The sequence below is a fragment of the Dermacentor andersoni genome, chromosome 4, assembly GCF_023375885.2.
Source record: "Dermacentor andersoni chromosome 4, qqDerAnde1_hic_scaffold, whole genome shotgun sequence".
Lineage (NCBI taxonomy): Eukaryota > Metazoa > Arthropoda > Arachnida > Ixodida > Ixodidae > Dermacentor > Dermacentor andersoni.
The window spans coordinates 84,489,302-84,508,216 of NC_092817.1; the positions used below are offsets into that span (position 1 = coordinate 84,489,302).

The window sequence follows — 18,915 nt, forward strand, 5'->3', positions numbered from 1 at the left end:
CTCTCTCTCTTTCTATATATATATATAGAAAAGGATGTCAAATAAGAAAATTTTCAACTCACCATTGTTCTCTATGATCCACCAAAGTTCCATTATGAAGGCGCCCAGGTAGACAATCTGCGAAACGAAATGCAAGATGGGTTGGTACATACGCACTGCTACAGCTGCGCTGAGTTTCTCAACGCTTACGTACATTGTGAACGCAAAACCCCGCAAGACATAAGCGTCCTCTAAATCAGGGCAAGGACGAATCTCCCAAAGAGCTCCAGTTAGCTACGTTGTGCGTCAATCGAGCCCATTTTATATCTTTACGTTTCCTGATTTCATCATTCCATCTGTACCTCTGCCGCCATCCAGTGCGTTTAACTTCCTTGGCAGCCATTGCGTTACTTTCACAGATCACTGATCATCTGTTCTGCATTTTATAGACGTGCCACACTCAACCGTTTCCTCTCGGTATTAACTTTATACAACTAAAAGGCTGTAAGCATTCTATAGCATACGTGTGAGTCGCTAAACTTTCACACAGTAAGAACATCGATGCCGTTCCGGCCGCCATGCACGTCTGTTCCTTTAGCTGTCCAGTGGAGATCTGCACAGCTACAGATGTTTCTACGTGAAAAACTCAGCCCATACGCTGTCTTTAAGCTTGAAGCAGGTGCTTTACAGCGCATGCTTATGTGCCACCTGTTTCCCCAGTGGAGCAAGCCTATGAATGAATACGCTTTGATGTGCCAGGAATACCGTAGTACATCTAGCTATACATAAGAGAGTAAAATGTATTGACTTGGTTGCCGGAGACCTATTAGCGCAAGCAAAGCTTCACTGCGTCATCTTACTGGCGGCTCGACCGCGTCTCCTGAAGCTGCGCTCCTATCTTACGAAAATATCTGCAGGTGATAGATAGGCTTCCTGTGGCCACGTGGCTTGGCGCCTGACCAAAAACATTCAGCCCGTGATTAAAGTCCGGTTCTCGTGGCATGGTGCAGCTCACTTGAAGACCCTTCGTATGCATAGAAGGAGCTCTACTTGCAAAGTGAATAAACACGCCGCACGTACATTTCGTTTCCATAAAAGAAAAAAAAAAGGTATAAACGAAACATTCTGGGTCGGCTGGCGCAACCTCCAGCTGAAAAGACACCGACAATTGCTTCTTAAATCTTATCTTTCAAACAAGTCACAGTTCGCAGATACTAGCAATGCGAAATCTTCAAGGAAGCCAGTTATCACTGGTGCGCCGCAAGGAAGCAATTTGAGGCCACTCTTGTTATTGATTTACATAAATGATATTATACACTGTACAGATAACGCTACATTTGTTTCGTATGCTGATGACACAACCGTTTTTATTACAGGCAACTTGGAACCAGATAAAGAAATAAATGCTAACAAGACGCTGTCTTATATAGAACACTGGGCCGCGATGAACTGTTTAAACATCAACCCTAAGAAAATGAAGGGAATTTTGTACATGCCTAGAGATAATATGTTGACCAATAATATGAATTTGTGTCTAGGCTGTCAGTAGTTAGAAATGGTAGATTCTGTTAATAATCTTCGAGTACATTTTTCGAAGCACCTTACCTGGAATGCTCATGTTGATAACCTCCCATCTAAATTGTCATCGGCCATTGGTTTCATTGCACGTATGCGGTGCATTATCCCTACTCAGGTGAAGGTAATGCTATATAATGCTCTGGTAGTATCTATCATACATCCTGGTGTGGGGCACAACTGGTGGTACAAGTTTGTACAAGCTACATTTGCTGCAGAGAATAGTCGGTCGTTACATAGCTGATGTACGTACATTATACTTGCGCCACAGAATAGTTTTCTAAATATGAAATTCTTCCTTTGTTTTGTTTTTAAAGATATAGGTTGATGTGTTATAAAGGTTTCTTTAAATTTGGTATTGATGATGCAATTCACCTGGCAAGACTACGAGTAAATACAAGTGTTCGTCAGACCAGACATAAAGACGTATATGGTTCGTGCCCACCCATAGAACGTCAGCTGCTGAAGATATTAAACTGACAAGATTTTGATCCTTCCTGTAACCTAAACTGTCTTAGCAAACACTTATTTATTTGCAGGACTAGTATATGCTTTCCATTTTTTTTTCCTGTTCTTGTTGACCGCTGCTGTTCGTGTTTGTTGATCAATTGTACTGTTATTTTTGCTTGTCTGATCGTTTGCCGTTTTGTTACTTCCATTCTGTATTACTCGTCACTCTCCAATGCTTGTCCCCTTTGCAATTCTTATGTATGAAGGCCGTCATCTTGCTGTTCTGCAAACTTGTAAGGGGTCGGGACCTCGTCAAACTGTTCGAGCTTTTAGTCCCGTACTCCTCCTTTTCAAAGGAAATAAAATATGATTGATTGATTGATTGATTTGCCATATACGTGCTTTCACAAGTTTGCTTCTCTGACACTGCCATTTGCCGGATAAGCCTGATACTCGGCGCTGGCATCGTCATATGAGTGTTCAGTTTACGGCGCAGGCACCACACTCTACGCTGGCCCGAATTCGATCCTGCATACACTCGATGCCCTAATCCAAGAAGTGCTGACGCCGTAAGCAAGAGGACCGAACCCTACCTAGTTTGACAACGGATTATGTGCCTTTGCTTGTTCGGTTACTTTATTTATTGACAACGGCCGCTCCCACGGCAACGTTCACGGCTTTACTCCCCCCTCCCCCCCGCCCCGCCCGCGCACCGCCTTACATATACTCCCAGTGTAAGCACAGGCTACCGCCTGCAAAACGAGGGGTATCGCTAAAGTGGGCTTCTCCTTGCGAGCACTGTTACTGCGGAGAAGGTTCCTTCAACGAATAAGGGAACACGAAATGACATGTTCACGGAAAGCGACACGCGCGCGAAGTGAAGCAATGAAAGAATTAAAGCGCATAGTACTGCAACAACTATCGCGCTACTGCTTCTCATTATGCGCGAAACAGCAATTTTTTTTTTACGTGTTTTCCACCTCAGATCATCACTGAAAGCGGCGGATAGCGAGGAAGAACAGCTTTTGTGAACGATCTTGAAGTTTTATGAATTCATGTACGCATAAAATATTTCACCCGTGGGAGACCTGAGCCCGGGTAGCGTTAAACCTTGCCGGACGTACAAGAAAGTTGTATCCATCCATCCATGCCTTAAATTAGACGTAATGTCTTAGTTCCGTCCATTTATAATCGTGCAGGTTAACCGTGATCCTCCAGCAATTCGTCTGATGCAGTGCACCGTTATGCATCTCAGTCGTTATCACGATGCCTGCTTCTCACGATTCTCGTGATCTGTGTTCCCTCGATGCCTAGAGCGTGCCTTCGCGTATTCAAGTTATGCTACTCGGCAACGACACACTGGAATTGAGTTTTACGTACTCGTTCTTTTGCCATTCGAGCTATTGATTGGAACAATCTTTCTATAATGAAGTTGTAATGCGAGAGTAACCCTTGGTTGAAGAAAAGGCGCCTAATTTGATATCGGTAAATTTATCGACATCGAACTTTCCGACGCCGGCATTTCTTACAGAAAAAACTACGTTCGGTATCGAGCCCACTAGGACATTGCATAATATTACAGTATTCATAAACAAGAACGAACAAATATTAACGAAGGGAAATGCCGTACGACTATTCGGGCTTTATTTTTTTTTTCTGCTGGAGGAACAAGTCGAACTTCCACGCAAGGTCGAGGTATATACTGGCCTTGAAAATTTCCCGATCCAGTTTCCCTGCCCGCTTGACAGCTCCTTCGCTTCTTTCTCTTCTTTAGCGAGTTCAGAATTCATTGACCATTCTGCTCGAGTCGCGAAGCAACAACGCTCGCCCCCGTACGACCGTCTACTGCAGGGCGAAGCTCAACGGGGCAAACGGCTGAAACGGGAGCAGCCGCGGTCGACCTCGCGCGCGCCTCCGTGGAGCCGCAAATATTTGCCCACGGGCGTTATCGGCACAATAAGGGCACCGATCACTTCCGCCGGCCCGCGAGCATCGGCATCAGCCGAGCCCTGGGGATCGCAGCCCGTCGGTTAACGACGCTACTGCGGATATCCTGCACCGAGTTCGGCTTGTAATTGCTCGCCATTTCGCTGAAGCACTGACACGGGGCCCGTTCTAAGCCTATTCTATTCCTAGGACAGTGCGCCGCCGACCGCGAATAAACATGCACGCAGTGGAACTGTGAATGCCGTACACTCAAGCACGCGTTTTGATCCAGTTGCCGCGATGCAGCTGCTTTCAAGGCGATTTCGATTTCTTGTTTTCGCGCTATTGCTACTCACTTTAAATAGTCTTGGTAAGAGAGTTCTTTGTGTATAGACGAGACGGACAAATTAAACAATTGATGTAAAAGCAGAGGTCAAACGTTTCTTTCTTTCTTTCTTTTTTTTTGTCAGCAATCCCCTATATGTGCGCAGTTTCGCACTCTTAGAATACTTAATAGGTAGCTCTCACAGAAACTTGGCACGTCAGTAGAAGATTTTAAAACGTGGAAGTCAGGAGGTGCAGCTAGTGACGACCCAGATCATAACGCCTTGGAAAGGCTAGACAGTGGCTCATCACTCACAAATGTTATGGTCAATAGCTTATAGTAAAATGAATTGCGTCCAAAAATTAAGCGTGTAGTCAGCGTGGGAACTTTTGACGAGTGTCCCTGCAATAATACGAACCAAATCCGTGAATGTATGTACCTCCAACACTGGGCCTCTTCGATTATCCATTCCTGACAGTCCCGGACTCCCAGAGGCGGTGCTTTCAGTCAATGAGCGTTGCGTATGCAGCGTCTCGGACAGCCCCATATAGTCTGGGACGACAAATCTGAGGCCCACTACTAGGACGGTCGAGGCACAACTACGTCATCAGCGGTCGCAGCTTGGCGCGAGATTCAAGAGAAACTCGGCCTCCTTTTCCTTTCTTTCTTTCTTCCCCTTATGTATCGCCATGGTTAATTTCTGCCGGACGAACGGAGAGAACTTCAGCGTTTTCCCCATTTTACTTTACGATGGATGGATGGATGGATGGATAAACGAAAGGACGGACGGTTATCCACGCAGAAACGGTGCCGTGGCACCTGCACTGCAGTGTCTCTTTCTTAAAAAAATTTTTTTTATTGACATGATGTAATAGGATTAGGTGCCGCTGGCGCCTTTGTCGCTCGGCATAAAAAGAGAAAAGGAAAGAGAAAGACAAGGAAAGAGAAAAAGAGGGAATATTGTCCTAAAATGCAGTGCCGTACTTTTTTTTTTTGTCTTTCAACTTTGCTTTAAGTAAACGTTTTCCGTAACTATACCACACGCCACCTATCCGCAGGCCCCCTGCTACTGTACTACTGACGCATATTGTTCACTGCCGCATAAAGTCACTGGAAGTCCGAGTTCCAGTGACTTTACTGCCGCAGGACACAACGCGCCATCTAGTTTGGCAAACGGCAAACAAGACCGGTCGTTTCACGAGAACAAACGCAACCTCAGAGCGGCGGCAACAGGTGGAAGAGCGGCTGGGCGGAGCGGAATAGAAGAGGGCACTGCGAACCGGCCAGACAAAAAAAAAAGGGGGTGGGGGGCGGGCAAAGCATGCGCTCACTACTAGTACTACTACTGCTACAGATACACCGAGCGCGTGCATTCATTCGGAGAGAGAGAGAGAGAGAGAGAGAGAGAGAGAGAGAGAGCGAAAAGCGGAGCAACCGTTTTCCCGTTCCGCCGACAGATGGGAGCTGCGGCCGGCCTCGTTTTTGGAAAAGGGCTTCGGAAAACTGCCGTTAACTCAGCGCTGTCGCTGAGCCAAAAACGCAGATGCTCGTCTGTGGTTCTGTAGCCTCTTCCAATGCTACTTGCTGCATGCTTTGAAGAAGTACTCAAGCCGTTAAACTGGGAAATCTTAGGAGTAAGGATCAACGGCCAATATTTCAGCAACCTTCGCTTTGCAGATGACATTGTCCGGTTCAGCAACACTGGCGATGAATTACAACAAATGATTGAGGACCCTAACAGAGAGAGTGAAAGAGTGGGGACGGATATTAATATGCAGAAAAACAAAGATAATGATCAATAATCTGGCAAGGGAACAAGAGTTCAGGATGACCAGTCAGCCTCTAGAGTCTGCGAAGGAATATGTTTACTAAGGTCGATTACTCACAGGGGACCCTGATCAGGAGAAGGAAATTTACAGAAGGATAAAAATGGGTTGGAGCGCATGCGGCAGACATAATGAGATCCTGGCTGGGCGGTCACCAGTGTCACTGAAACGGAAAGTGTACAATCATTGCGTTCTAGATATGGGGCTGTAACCTGGAGGTTAACAAAGAAGCTATAGTCGGATACAACTTAAGTCTGCAGTGAAGCCCCATCCACGCACTGTGCCTCGCCAGCCACTGTTCCTCCGCGAGGCTGCAAATAGTTCGTACTTTTCCTGTTTCCTAAATAAGGCGGTAACCACAAAAATAAAGTTATGAGTGCGTAATTTTATACGTTTACACTCGTCTATTATGGTGGAACGGCTAAATCACAATTCTTTATTGAATTGAAATAAATCGCTGCTTCAATGCAACTATTTACTGTCAAGTTTAACTTCAGTTGGCACTGAAGTTTCACGAGTAAAACGGGCTCAGCAATGAAATGAACTGTACCGAGGTCTTTTGAAGAGTGAAATGCTCAGACTCCACACACTTTGTCCATGTCTATCGCACACCTCATCGTTTCTGCCGATGAACAGACTCTTCAAAAACAGTAGACCCTCCGGAGAAGGAAACTGAGGAGAGGCCCTTCCCCTTCCGCGCGCTAGGAGAAAAGTTTGGAGGAAATGACGTAGTAGGTTCTCCTCTTTCTTGCTTATTTTTTATTTCTTTGCCGTAGCGGCCACGCCTTTCGGGCCACAATGGCGGCTTTGTTTTGGTTCTGTGCGCTCACACGTGTTGCTCCGTAGGTTTCGTACCGTGGCAAAGGCGCCGTGCGGGCAGATTTGCGTTGGTCTCCGTGTTTTGTTGCGCTGCGTTATCTGGACCGTGCTCTCCCGGATGTTGCCGTGGCCAGGTGGGACAGGAGGAACTAAAGTTCTTGAAATGAACGCGCATGCAACGCTGTACGCAATGTACCGCGCCACGGCAATGGCAACGGACGAAGGAATATCCGCGGGAAATTTTGCCCTCTTTGGCGGAATCATGCTAACGTGCCAACGATTGTTTAGACTTGCTGCGGAGCGTGCGGATCCGAGCAGCACGGTTGCGCGCAGAGCGGCGTGGTTTCACGAGAAATGTAAACAAGAGAGGAGAGCTGGCCCGATAGGCGGAGCAACGCCATGAGCAACGCCAACTTCCGGCTTCACTTTAGCTTCACAAAGAGTGACGTCAGGGCCTCTCCTGAGTTTCCTTCCTCCGTGCTCCGGGGGTATCAAGTTTAACGCCATCTTGAAAACGCCGCATGACGACAACTTTGTTTGCTTCTGTGATTGGCTTAGCGGAGTAACACAACGCCGCGTGGTCCACGTGCCCTGGTTGCCAACTGCTGTTTATTTTTTAAACTTGTATATCCTACAATAGAGAACAAGTTAAGGATCGCCAAAGAGCTAATAAACGATAAATGTTAGGCGCAACGTTAAGAGACCGGAAGAGAGCGCAGGGTCGATCAGAGCGCAAACGAGAATAGCCAATACTCTAATTGACATTAAGAGAAAATAATGGAGCTGGACAGGTCATATAATGCGTAGGTTAGATAACCGGTGGGCCATTCGGGTTACATAACGGGTGCCGATAAGAGAAGGGAAGCGCAATCGAGGACGGCAGAAGACTAGGTGGGGCGATGAAATGAAGAAATTCGCAGGCGCTAGTTGGAATAGGTTGGCGCAGGACCGGTGTAATTGGAGATCGCGGGGAGAGGCCTTCGTCCTGCAGTGGACATAAAATAGGCTGATGATGATAATGAGGCTCTTCCAACCTGCAGTCAACGGGCAAGGCATGCCCCCGCCCGGCTGCACGCAGCGAAGGCGGCGCGCGTTGCACGCAGTGGTGCCGTGCCATAAGGTGAACTCGACTTATCGCCTCACGGATCTCGGACCTCAAACCGTTCCGTTCACGGTCGGCGGGCCACCACAAAAGCAACGAAAAACAAAGAGAGAGAGAGAGAGAGAGAGAGAGAGAGACTTGCAGAAGGAAAGCTTTTTCGCGACATAAGCGGTCGACCGCAAGGACTCAGCGGCCCGCGAAAACGCGTTGCAATTCTGCCACCGCGTGTGTATGTATGTACATATTTCAGTGAGTCCTGGGAGCGGGGGCGGGCCGGGCTGTACGCTCACGTCTCGATTCACATTGCCGAATGCCTTGCGTCGGCATTGTCTGCTGCGCGTGGAACTAAAGTGTCCGGCCTCCCGCGCGAAAGAGTTACTTCTCTGACGAATTGTCGATTTAGGAGGGGTGAGGGGGGTCAATCGAGCGAGCCCTCGCGTGCGTGCGCGCCACGCAATCCGCGGTTAACTGCGCGCATGATCGATGTGGGCCAAGGGTGAGCGCGCGGGCGTTGCGCGAGACACTTTGAAAACGGCGTGCGGGTGCGAAAATGCAAACACGCACGCAGATTGGTGTCCCGTTTTGAAGCTGGGACTCTAAAGAATTGCGTGCTAGCGTGACGCGCGCGTACTTTTGAAGGCCGCGCTCCTCAGGGAGCGCGAGGAAACATGCAAGGCGTGAAATTATATGCGCAGTGCGGGCGCTCTATACATTCCGCTGCTCAGCGGTCAACAGCCACTCGTGGGAGAACTCGGAAAAACCTTTGCTGCCGGTTAGGAGCCTCGCAGCGTAGGCCCATGCCACGTGACCTCTAAGACTCGCCACTCCGGTATAGCTCTTAATCTATGTGCACTTGTTCGGCCGTGCCTGTCGAGAGGCATCACTCAAACCTATCGTGACGATAAGTTTGGTTTCAATCGAGTTGCGCAACGTTCTCTCCCAATTCTTTCCTTGCGCAACTTTTCCTTCCCATCAACAAGAATCTCCTTCTCTCTCAAGCTTACGCTTATAGCTGGTTCGGACAGGACCGAGTAGACAACATATATCCACACTTTCTGCACAGCACGGCCGCAAATATACACTTTCTTTTTTACTGAGTATTTTTTAAAGATCGCCTGAGGGGCAGATAGCACAATTCTTATCCTTGAGCTGGAATAATCGAACAGGCGGACATTACGGGAACGAGAAATTGAAATACGTAATCGTTGACCTTTAAAAAAATTACTAATTATGATTACAAACATTAATTAACGCAATTACAATGCTCATATTGCAGTGAATTGCAGCCGGCGAATTGGCCAGGCTTATATACTCGATATGAACGCTACGGATGACACCAGTTTCGAGACCTTCATTCCCAAAGTGTGCGACGAAATACGTTGGTGTTCCAGTTATTTTTGTGTTTGAATGCATATAAGGCGGCGTTTTGTTAAAGGAGTAAGTGGGACGACAGAGCACTTTTACCGCAAACTTGACGGAGCATATCTCGAAATCGGTGTCATCTTTAGAATTCGTTCCAGGTGCACATGGATATGCCTTGCAAATTCGCCGGCTACAATTCGTAAATTGGAGTACGTGCGGTAAAGTAGTTCAAGTTATTTAAACGTAGGTAATTAGTCAACTATGCATTCTGATTTATTAAGGGGAAGGTCTTAGATGGTTTATTGGCCGAAAAATCCGACGACCGTTCGGCGTCATGGCACCAAAATTCAAGCGCATGAGCCAGTAAGCCATCAATTCAACAAAAGAGCTCGATTATCTCTCTTTGCGTAGAACGGACACCCTTGTAAATAATCAGTGTGGCCACAAAAGTGTCTGCATGTGGTTTTCCCGGCTTCGTTCATATTTGCCGAGCGATGTGCATGTCTTATTTCCAGAGTATAAGTATATATACGCCTGCAAGAACTGGAAATAAATCTGTTGTTGAAAGTTAGCGCTGCGTGTTTGTCTAATTTGGCTATCCCTGTCCCTCTCATTCTGCCTGCGCTACAAGAAAGTAGTATACCATAGTATACAAGCAAGAAGTGCTAAAAAAATCATTCAGTAAACCCGCGTATGTGTCTTAATGGTCTTCATAAACTTGCCACGACCGTTCTAACGTGCCGTTAACCACGCAGAACCAGTGGCGATGTCTAGGCGCCCGGAAAAGAGAACAAGAGAAAACAAGTAATAGGAAGTAACAACACATTCGAATGAGAATGTCAAAGTAATTTAATGAATGCCTCGCGAGCGCGCAGGCTTTCGCCTTCATCCTCTTTAGCGTGTGCTAATGTGACTGTCAACATTTCGACAGCAGTCTGCGCCTCTTCGAACAATCCAGTTTAAAGATTCGATTTGTGTTATCTGCCGCACACTGTTCTTAAAAATTCTGTATAATCCTTAACAAAAAGAAAAACACCTGGTATATGCGTAAAGTTGTTTGCTGATACAGTTAACTTATACGCGCGGAATATGACGCTATATGCGCAAGGAACAAACTCATATTTGTCTAGGATTCACTCCGTTCACTTTCTTGCTCATTGTGTATGCGCCGTCTTCAACGCTGGATTTCTTCTTCGCAAGTTTAATATGCGCCACGTGCCTTTGGCGGCTGCGCCGTGGAAGATATCGGCAACTGCAGCACGTGGTCGTAAAGCCACCTCGTGTCAATTGCCACCTCGCTCCACCTTTATACGGATGACAAATTTTTTGAAGACAGCAGTCATGCAAGGCGCGCTTATCGTTCATCGTTGCGTTAAGTTCCAAGCAAGTGAGCAAGAAACGCTGGCACAGCAGCATGCTATAGCGCGCAAGTAGGACGCCTGCCATTAATAATATCAAACGCGCTCTCCTTCCTTCTTAACATCCTTTCCTGCATGACCGTTGTAAACCTTAACCAAAGGTGAGTTCTGCCTCTGATGTAGACCCACTCCCACTGGCGAAACCAGAGTGGGGGCCATGGGCCCCCAGCGTGCACTGATCCCTCGTCGCCCCCTACCCTCTTTTTTTATTTCTGATGACACAGCTGTCAACTTTAAACGTATAAGCGTTACCCTTCATAAAGGTTAGCGCGATAAGAAAGTATCATTACATTTTGAATTCTATGATGCCTCTGGCAATGCCGTTCGACTCCATTCAACAAAACTATGAAAATCAAAGGGTTATCAGCCGTTCAGTATAAAGATTCGGAACCGCAGACAAAGCTGTAGACAATTACCGTAATTTAGTTTTAAGCAAGCGGCGGACAACGGTGTTTACGAACAGGCAGCGGCAGGTACGGAGTATATACACTGGGCATTTCACAATGACACGGCGCATTCGGCCTACTAATGTACCATTTTTTCCCGCACAGATGCGTCATTTTGCCAGCGCTTACGCGGTCTCAAGAGACGAAAAACGCTGCGCGGTTGCGAACAACTACAGTAGACAAAAGGTCGGTCGGTTAGGTCTTCCTTCACTCCTGAGACAACGACCGCGCGCACTCCATCCAGCAGTTGTGGGAAGCACAAAGGGATCCACCGCTTCTTCGTTCCTCCATGCGAGTTCGTATACGCTATATATAGAGGTCACTGACCACGCACGCCAGGCCTGGCACGCATCGTCGTCATCGCCACGCTGCCGCTCCAGCTGCGGTCGCTCGTCAAACGCAGGCATGCGCACGTCGTAAACGGGCCACTTATCGCCCTCTCTGTGGTGGACAGCGCCGCCGAGCATATGGCGTCCTATTTGTCATCGCGTACAGCTTACGCGGACAGTTATAAGCGCGCGCGACGTTGCGCCAATTAGTAACCTCGAGTCGCTCGCGCGCGCCCGTTTTGGGTCGCACGAGCTGTCAATCACGCCATGCTCACGAGAGGATAGCGTGGTCCATTGTGGGCAGCTCGCGAGTGCGAAATATGAGCACCTTGTGACGACGCCTGCCTTCTCTGCGTCCGCGGAAGCTGCTCGTTGCGCGCTGTTACGGTTAACTTTGTGCGGAAATGCACGCAACGAATGCCAAACGGATGGGGCATGGCGTGCCTAACCGTCACGCTCGTCAACATGAAGAGATTTGTCCGTCGGATGTTTACGACGGGATTATGCTCGGGACGTTGCAAATCCTACTTCCCTCTTTGCGACTCTCAACTCCTCTACGCCAAGGAGTGGATTCCCTCCCATGCTCATGGGTCGCCCCGACGTGTCCTGACAAGGCCCTCTACCAGGGGGGCAGCAATGAATGAGGAATCGGGCCCCTCGGTTAACCCCTTTTCTTCTCGTATATATATATATATATATATATATATATATATATATATATATATATATATATACGAGAAGAAAAGGGGTTAACCGAGGGGCCCGATTTTTATTAGTCCTATCGTCAGAAGCCGACAAACAGCGGCAAGTCTTGTGAGGCGTTCAGCTGCTGAGAGAAAGGCTTCCGTAACAAGGAAGCCCGCATAAAAGCTGGATTTTCTCGTGACTCACGTAAGCGTTCTGAATTGTGTAAGGCCCAAGTGTAAGATATGGTTCAGAGCGGAGTGCAGATTCCACTCCAATCTTTAGTTCCATCTGTCAGGCCTAAAAGGACAACAGATTGGCTTTTGGTTCAGACATTAGCCGCCGTAAACTTAAGACATAATAACGTCATCAGAGAAGGATAACTGCATGATGGTGCTTAAAGTGCCAGTTTACAGCCATAGCCTATGGGAGAAAGAGTAAATGGAGGACTGTCAATCAGATACTGCACATAATATTTCTTGCCAACAAACATTCAGCGAAAAAAAAATAAATACATAAAAACAGCAGTCTAAGTGAGCTAGCGCCACCTGTGGAGAATTTACCATTAGTACATCGACAATCAGGACACAAAGACCTGCACTGTACTGCCCTTTGTTCATTTTACTGCCACCACCACCACACTCTAATAAATGTTTGCACCCTTTGGGGCTTCTCTTGTCCTCAAACAACAGACGTCATTTATCTCGCGCGCCTTTCCTTTCTTTAACGCTGCGCGCCCGGTACTTTTTGGTCACGAACGGTGTGCGTGCTAGCAGCGTGACATAGCATTATCGGCATTCTCGGAAACGCAAGCAAGGCAGATGACGATTATTGTTTGGGGACAAGATACGCCCCCAGAGGGCGTACTTTGTTTTCTTTTTTTAGAGTGAGCTGCTGCTGCTGCTGCTACTACTACTACTACTACTACTACTACTACTAGTACTACTACTAACCATCACCACCCCCATCCTTTATTTCTCCCCTGCGATTAAACCATTTCTCTTTCTTTCTCCGCACTACGAAACACTCGAGTCTTCTCACGGGAAAACCAAAACGAACGACACGGAAACTGCGGCGGAATTAGCATGCAGCGTATAAAACAGAAGCGAAGCGAGTTGACGCGAGGTAAGGGTGAGAGGAGAAAGAGAAGAAGAAAAAAATAAGTCGAGCCGAGCACGGAAAGAGGCCGCCATTCACGAAAGGACCAGCTCGCTCAACGAAGCGGCACACCACAGCTTACGGTAATGTGGTCACGCCTCCCCAGCGGTTGCTTTTCTTTCCTCCCGGCCACGAGAAGCGCTCATGACCGTCGCGCATGCGTAACATTGCCAAAGGAGGGGGGAGGGGGGGGGGGCACGGTTCGAATGAATCCCCGGCGCGTCTTCCGCTCACCGCAGCCTCCGGTTGAAGGAACACTTGTTGCAACAAAGCCGACAAAACCGTTAGTGTCCGGCAGACAAAAAACAGACGAGGATGAATGCTGCGTATAGTGAGCGTTGTAGGCGTCCTTCCATAAAAGCTCAATGGACGGCCGGCGCTGCTTGTTTCTAGCTTGCTTTATCACAAAAAAAATAGTAATTAAATTATGGGGTTTTACGTGCCAAACCCACGACCTGATTATGAGGCACGCCTGTAGTAGATGACTCCAGAGTAATTTGGACCCCCTGGGGTACTTTAACTTGCACCTAAATCTAAGTGCACGGGTGTTTTCGCATTTCGCTGGATGTATCATTAAGTAAAGCAATGAAAAGGGATAGTTGGTTCACGTTCATGCTTACGTTGCGATGAGTTTTATACACTGGCAAAAAATTATAAAGACGGTAGCAAGGACGTCTGCGCCCTGGTTTCTTTCTATTTATTTGTGTTTTTGCCAGTGTAAAACTCGGCGCAACGTTATCATGAATTGCTTTAGCATGCTTCAGGCTACCTCGATGCGCTCCATGTACCCCGAGCGTGGGAGGAGAGCGCATTGAGGCACCCTACAGCTTGCTTGCAACCTTCGTATACGCACGCCTAATGAGAGGGAGCGTGTATGGAAGGCTCCCTATAGCTTCCGCTTGCTTGGTTTATTGTGGAGTGTAACGGTCCCAGAGCAACGCAATGACTATGAGAGACACCGTATAGTGGAGGGCTTTGTCCACATAGGGTTCATCCGAGGTGCACTCAAACTCGGTAGACGAGCGTTTCTGCGCTTCTCCAACAATAGAATATGGTGGCCCCGACCTTGCCCACAGCAGAAGAACGCAACAACCGTTGAGCCATGACAGGTCACCGCGCTCGAGACTGAACTCTGACATTTGAACTGAGACGTCGTTTTCTGGCAGTACTAAAACAAAGGCTGGACGGATAGATGACGTGATGCGGTGAAGGATCAAGGCACCTCGCCCCGTGCCAGAAGAAAAGTATATATATATATATATATATATATATATATATATATATATATATATATATATATATATATATAGCGTAATGCGAAAACGTGGGATCGTTCCCCAGCTGCGGCATTTGGTTTTGACATCCAGTTTCATTTTCATTAATTTATCCCCCCCGCCCCATTTCTTTAATTCATTAAGTAAGTACAAGTAATTTCCCCTATGTTGTCCTTGGTGTCGATGTTTGTTGGCTTCTTTTGATATGCTTATATATATATATATATATATATATATATATATATATATATATATATATATATATAAAAGGGAAAATGCGGAGGCTGTCAGTGCATGACGCCTTTCCACGGGTTTGCCTTAGTCCAAGAAGTGTCTCCGGCGTAGTAAAGAGGGTCGTATAGTTGAACATACGCCGCCAACAGCGATAACATATCGCTGGCGTCCTGTACAGCGTCATGGCGACAAGAAATCTGACGTGGTGCGTGCGTCAAGAAATGCGAGAATGTAGCTGCGTAGTACACGATAAGGGCTCAACAACGTGTGCAACATCAAGTGCAGGTCGTAACTGTAGGCTCGTTCTAGCCCCCCAGGTTTGCTACTTGATTGCCTTTCTTGTCTGATCGTGCTTACCCTACCAGCTACCCTTACCCTAACAACAACCAATTAGCTTTTTGTTTCGAATAGGAGCCATTGAAAAGCTTCATGCAAAAACATAAAGGGACAGTAACTGATATGGTTTAACACTCGAATTTACAGGTGTACTATACCGGGTGCTTTTTGCGAAGGCTTTAAGTAACTAAAAAAGAAACATCTGCGACAGATGGCGCAATTATAATCCTTGAGCTAGACTGCCCTAACAGGAGTACTTTATTTCGATGAGAAAACGAAACGCATAATCGATCAATTAACAAAAATTCACTAATTAAGTTTTTGACAAGTTACATTACTGCGCATATTGCACTTTACAACTTGTAGCCTGGGAGGTCGCAAGGTATAGATCCAATTGGAACGAATTCTCAGGATGACATCAGTTTCGATATATTCTTTCCAGAACTTTGCGAAGAAGTACATTGGCGGTCCAGTTACTTTTGTGCTTAAATGCATTAAACGGCATTTTCTTAAAGAAAAAAGTGGAACGACAGAGCATTTTCACAGCAAGTTTGACGGTGCATATCTCGAAAATGATGTCATTCGCAGAATTCTTTTCAAGTGGATATTTCTTGCAGCATCACGAGCTACAATTTGTAAATTACAATATGTGACGTAAGGTAATTAGTTAACAATTTAATTAGTTATTTTTTTTTGTTAATTAGTAGATTAGGCATTCCGATTTTTCGTGCAAGTAATGTCCGTCTCTTCCAGTAGACCGGCTGAAGGACTAGAATTATGCTATCCGCCGCAGGCAATTTTTAAATGTTACTTTATAGTCTTCGCAGAAACAGTTGGTATAAAAGAAGCCCTCAACGGAGGGCCGCCGATTAATCCTGAACAGTTCGAATTCATGAAAGTGTACTTAAATATAAGTACAAGGGCCGCTTTTGCCTTGCTCTCCCGGAATGAAATGCAGCCGCCGCCACCACCTCAGGGATTCGAACTTGCGCCCTCGCTCACGATGACAGAACAGAATAGCTGTGGAGTCGCCGCGGAGGGCAAAAAGTCAGCGAAAAGAAAACGTACAACAAAAACAGAAAGCGGCATAGTGCATGTGTGTTGAACTATGCCGTAGGAGATTAGTTTGCTTTTTGCGCGCGCTTCACAAGTAGTACCTGCCAACATCGACCCTGTTTACAATGTGTCTGCACGCCCATCGCAGTTTTGCTCTATGAAGCACGCTTCTCCGCAATAAGAGACCTTATGAGGCGAAAGCAGCTTCTGGTGGTACTGTTCTTTCTCCAAGTCACTAATGGTAGGCGTTGTCTACAGCGAACTTGACAGTCAGTAATATGAAAATAAAGTATTCGCTAGGAGAGAAGTTAACTATAATAGATGCTTGCCCTGACAGCAATGTATAAAGGTGTTTGCAAGGTCCAGGCGTCACGCATGGGATTTGCTGCCAGAAATTAGTCATTAACATTCTACTTCAGCAGTGCAGAATCAGCGATTCCTCAAACTCTCCTCATGCTTGCCTCGTGTACCGTATTTTCCGATGTATGAGGCGCACTTTCTTTTCTACCGTTTTCGGTGATGCGTCTTATACGACGGTGCGTCTTATATGTGAAATTTACCCTAATGAAGACAGGAGACAACGTTCACCTGATAACAGTCCCTTGTCGTGTATGAAATAATTTCATTTTGTGCATATACATAATTGTGCGAGTTATTTTTCTTGGATTTCCTAAATATAAGGTAAACAGCGCTGCGTAGAAGTTGAGGGCGTCAGAATCGGATAAGTACGATATTTCGGGATGAAGATACGTGCATGAAGGCAAACTCGCTAGTATCTCGTGGCAAAGTGTGTACCTTTGTAGATAAGACGAACTTCTTATACAAAGGTGCGTTTTATTTGTAAAATTTTTCGTAAAGATTGCTTTTTTTGGAAGGGGGGGAGGCGGCGGCTTACTTATATAAGGGTGGGACTTACACATCGGTAGATACGGTAATACAGCGCGATTAATCTTCGACAATGCAACGCGCCAATGTTGTTAATCCACTGCTACTAATATTACTAATTTCTAATGTTGCTATCCTCCAAAAGCGATTATGTCCCTAGCTCTCTTTCGGTCTGAGGAGGTTAATTTCACGCAATTGCAATAACTACTAAGTTAAACTGGATCGGTAGGTCACAGCTTAACCCACCGTATGCTTAGTGGCTATGGTGCTGATATGCTAAGCAAGAGGTCGCGGGATCAAGTCCCGGGCCCGGCGGCCGCACTTCGATGGGGCGAAATGCGAAATTGCCCGTGTACTTACATTTAGGCGCAGGTGAAAGAATTCCAAGTGGTCCAAATTATTCCAGAGTCCCTCATCACGACGTGCCTCATAAACAGATCGTGGTTTTGGCCCGTAAAACCCCCTAACTTAAACAGGGCACAGCTGAAGAATATGAACTAGATGGGTCTTAGCATGATCTAAAACGTGGTAAGCGAGAAAGTTCAAAAGAACGGAAGGTTATTGTGACGAGGACAACTTAGGATTCCAGCAAGCCAACCCGTCACACCATGGACTTTGACAGTGTGTGCAGAGCTGCTTATCTGTTCATCAACGAATAAAGATCTCACTGCGTTCGAAAGAAAGCAAGTACTAGACATATGACAGCTTTCGGGAACATTTCCGATATCTAAAGTAGTTCATGTATGCGAAAGTACAGTGAAATATGTGACGCGAGACCGACATCATCAGCGCCGCCGTAATGGCGCGAAATTCAATCAACGGAAGTTCTGCCTTCATTTTCACGACTAATAATTAAACTTTTTCCAACACAGAAAAAAAAAAAACAAGCCGTACTTTAAAAGAGGGACCTTCCCTTCCAAACAAATTCACTCTTCAGTGTGTCTTCAAAGCCGAAACGATGTCGTGAATCATGTAATATGGTGCGAAAGTGCTGGGCTGTGAGCCGGCACTGGCACTAACAAGTACACGCGACATACAGTGATGCCAATGCTCCGAACTTATCCATAGGAGGCATCGATGTTGCGTCTGCATGCGGGAAACCGCCGCTCGTGCGGATCACATCGATCGACAGACAGCTGTTTGCCATGCGCAAAATACCCCTACACCGCGCCTCGTTTGCCCTCAGTAGTTTCAGGATATATAGCAAAAACACAGTCCCGTCTCGGACGGCGAATCATCGGGAGTCTCATGCGCCCCCACGTGTCACCTCCGCGCGAGATCTCCCCGTCCTCGGGTGACACATCCGCACCGGGCGCGACGGTCTGATTGCCTTCTTCCGATGACGTCGCTGCGGTAACCGACTCCCGCCGGTCGCGCGTACAGGCGTGTACGCAGATTCGCCCCGTGTACAGGCACCCTCGCGCGCACGTACATACATGCGCTCGGCGATGCGATATTACCGCGGAGGCGCAGGAAGACGACGCTGACCTTGCCAACATCCGCCCCTGAACGCGCCGCGCCGCATGCATGCAGGGTCCCGTGGGTGTCTCGATGCAAATGCGTCGCCCCGCGAAGAGCCGATGGGTCGGTCGGTGTGTATACGCTACGGAGAGCGAAGGTCCTGGGAACCTGGAGGCATGCTTGGGCGGTAGAAGAAGACGCCTCCTCCGTACGCGACCTTATGATATATGCGGTCTCGACTCGGTCCAAGGCCACGCGGCTTACGCAGCA

At 47.1% G+C, this 18,915-nt stretch overlaps 1 protein-coding gene across 2 annotated transcripts in view; it reads right to left on the bottom strand.

The window, feature by feature from the left end:
* Rcd6 (Reduction in Cnn dots 6) overlaps positions 1-18,915 on the bottom strand; it is an 87,257-nt gene that overhangs the window by 25,527 nt on the left and 42,815 nt on the right. For both annotated transcript variants that reach the window (XM_050183368.3, XM_050183369.3), the window contains exon 2: positions 63-117. In XM_050183368.3, the coding sequence (XP_050039325.1) occupies positions 63-117 (55 nt within the window). The remainder of the gene's footprint in view (positions 1-62; positions 118-18,915) is intronic.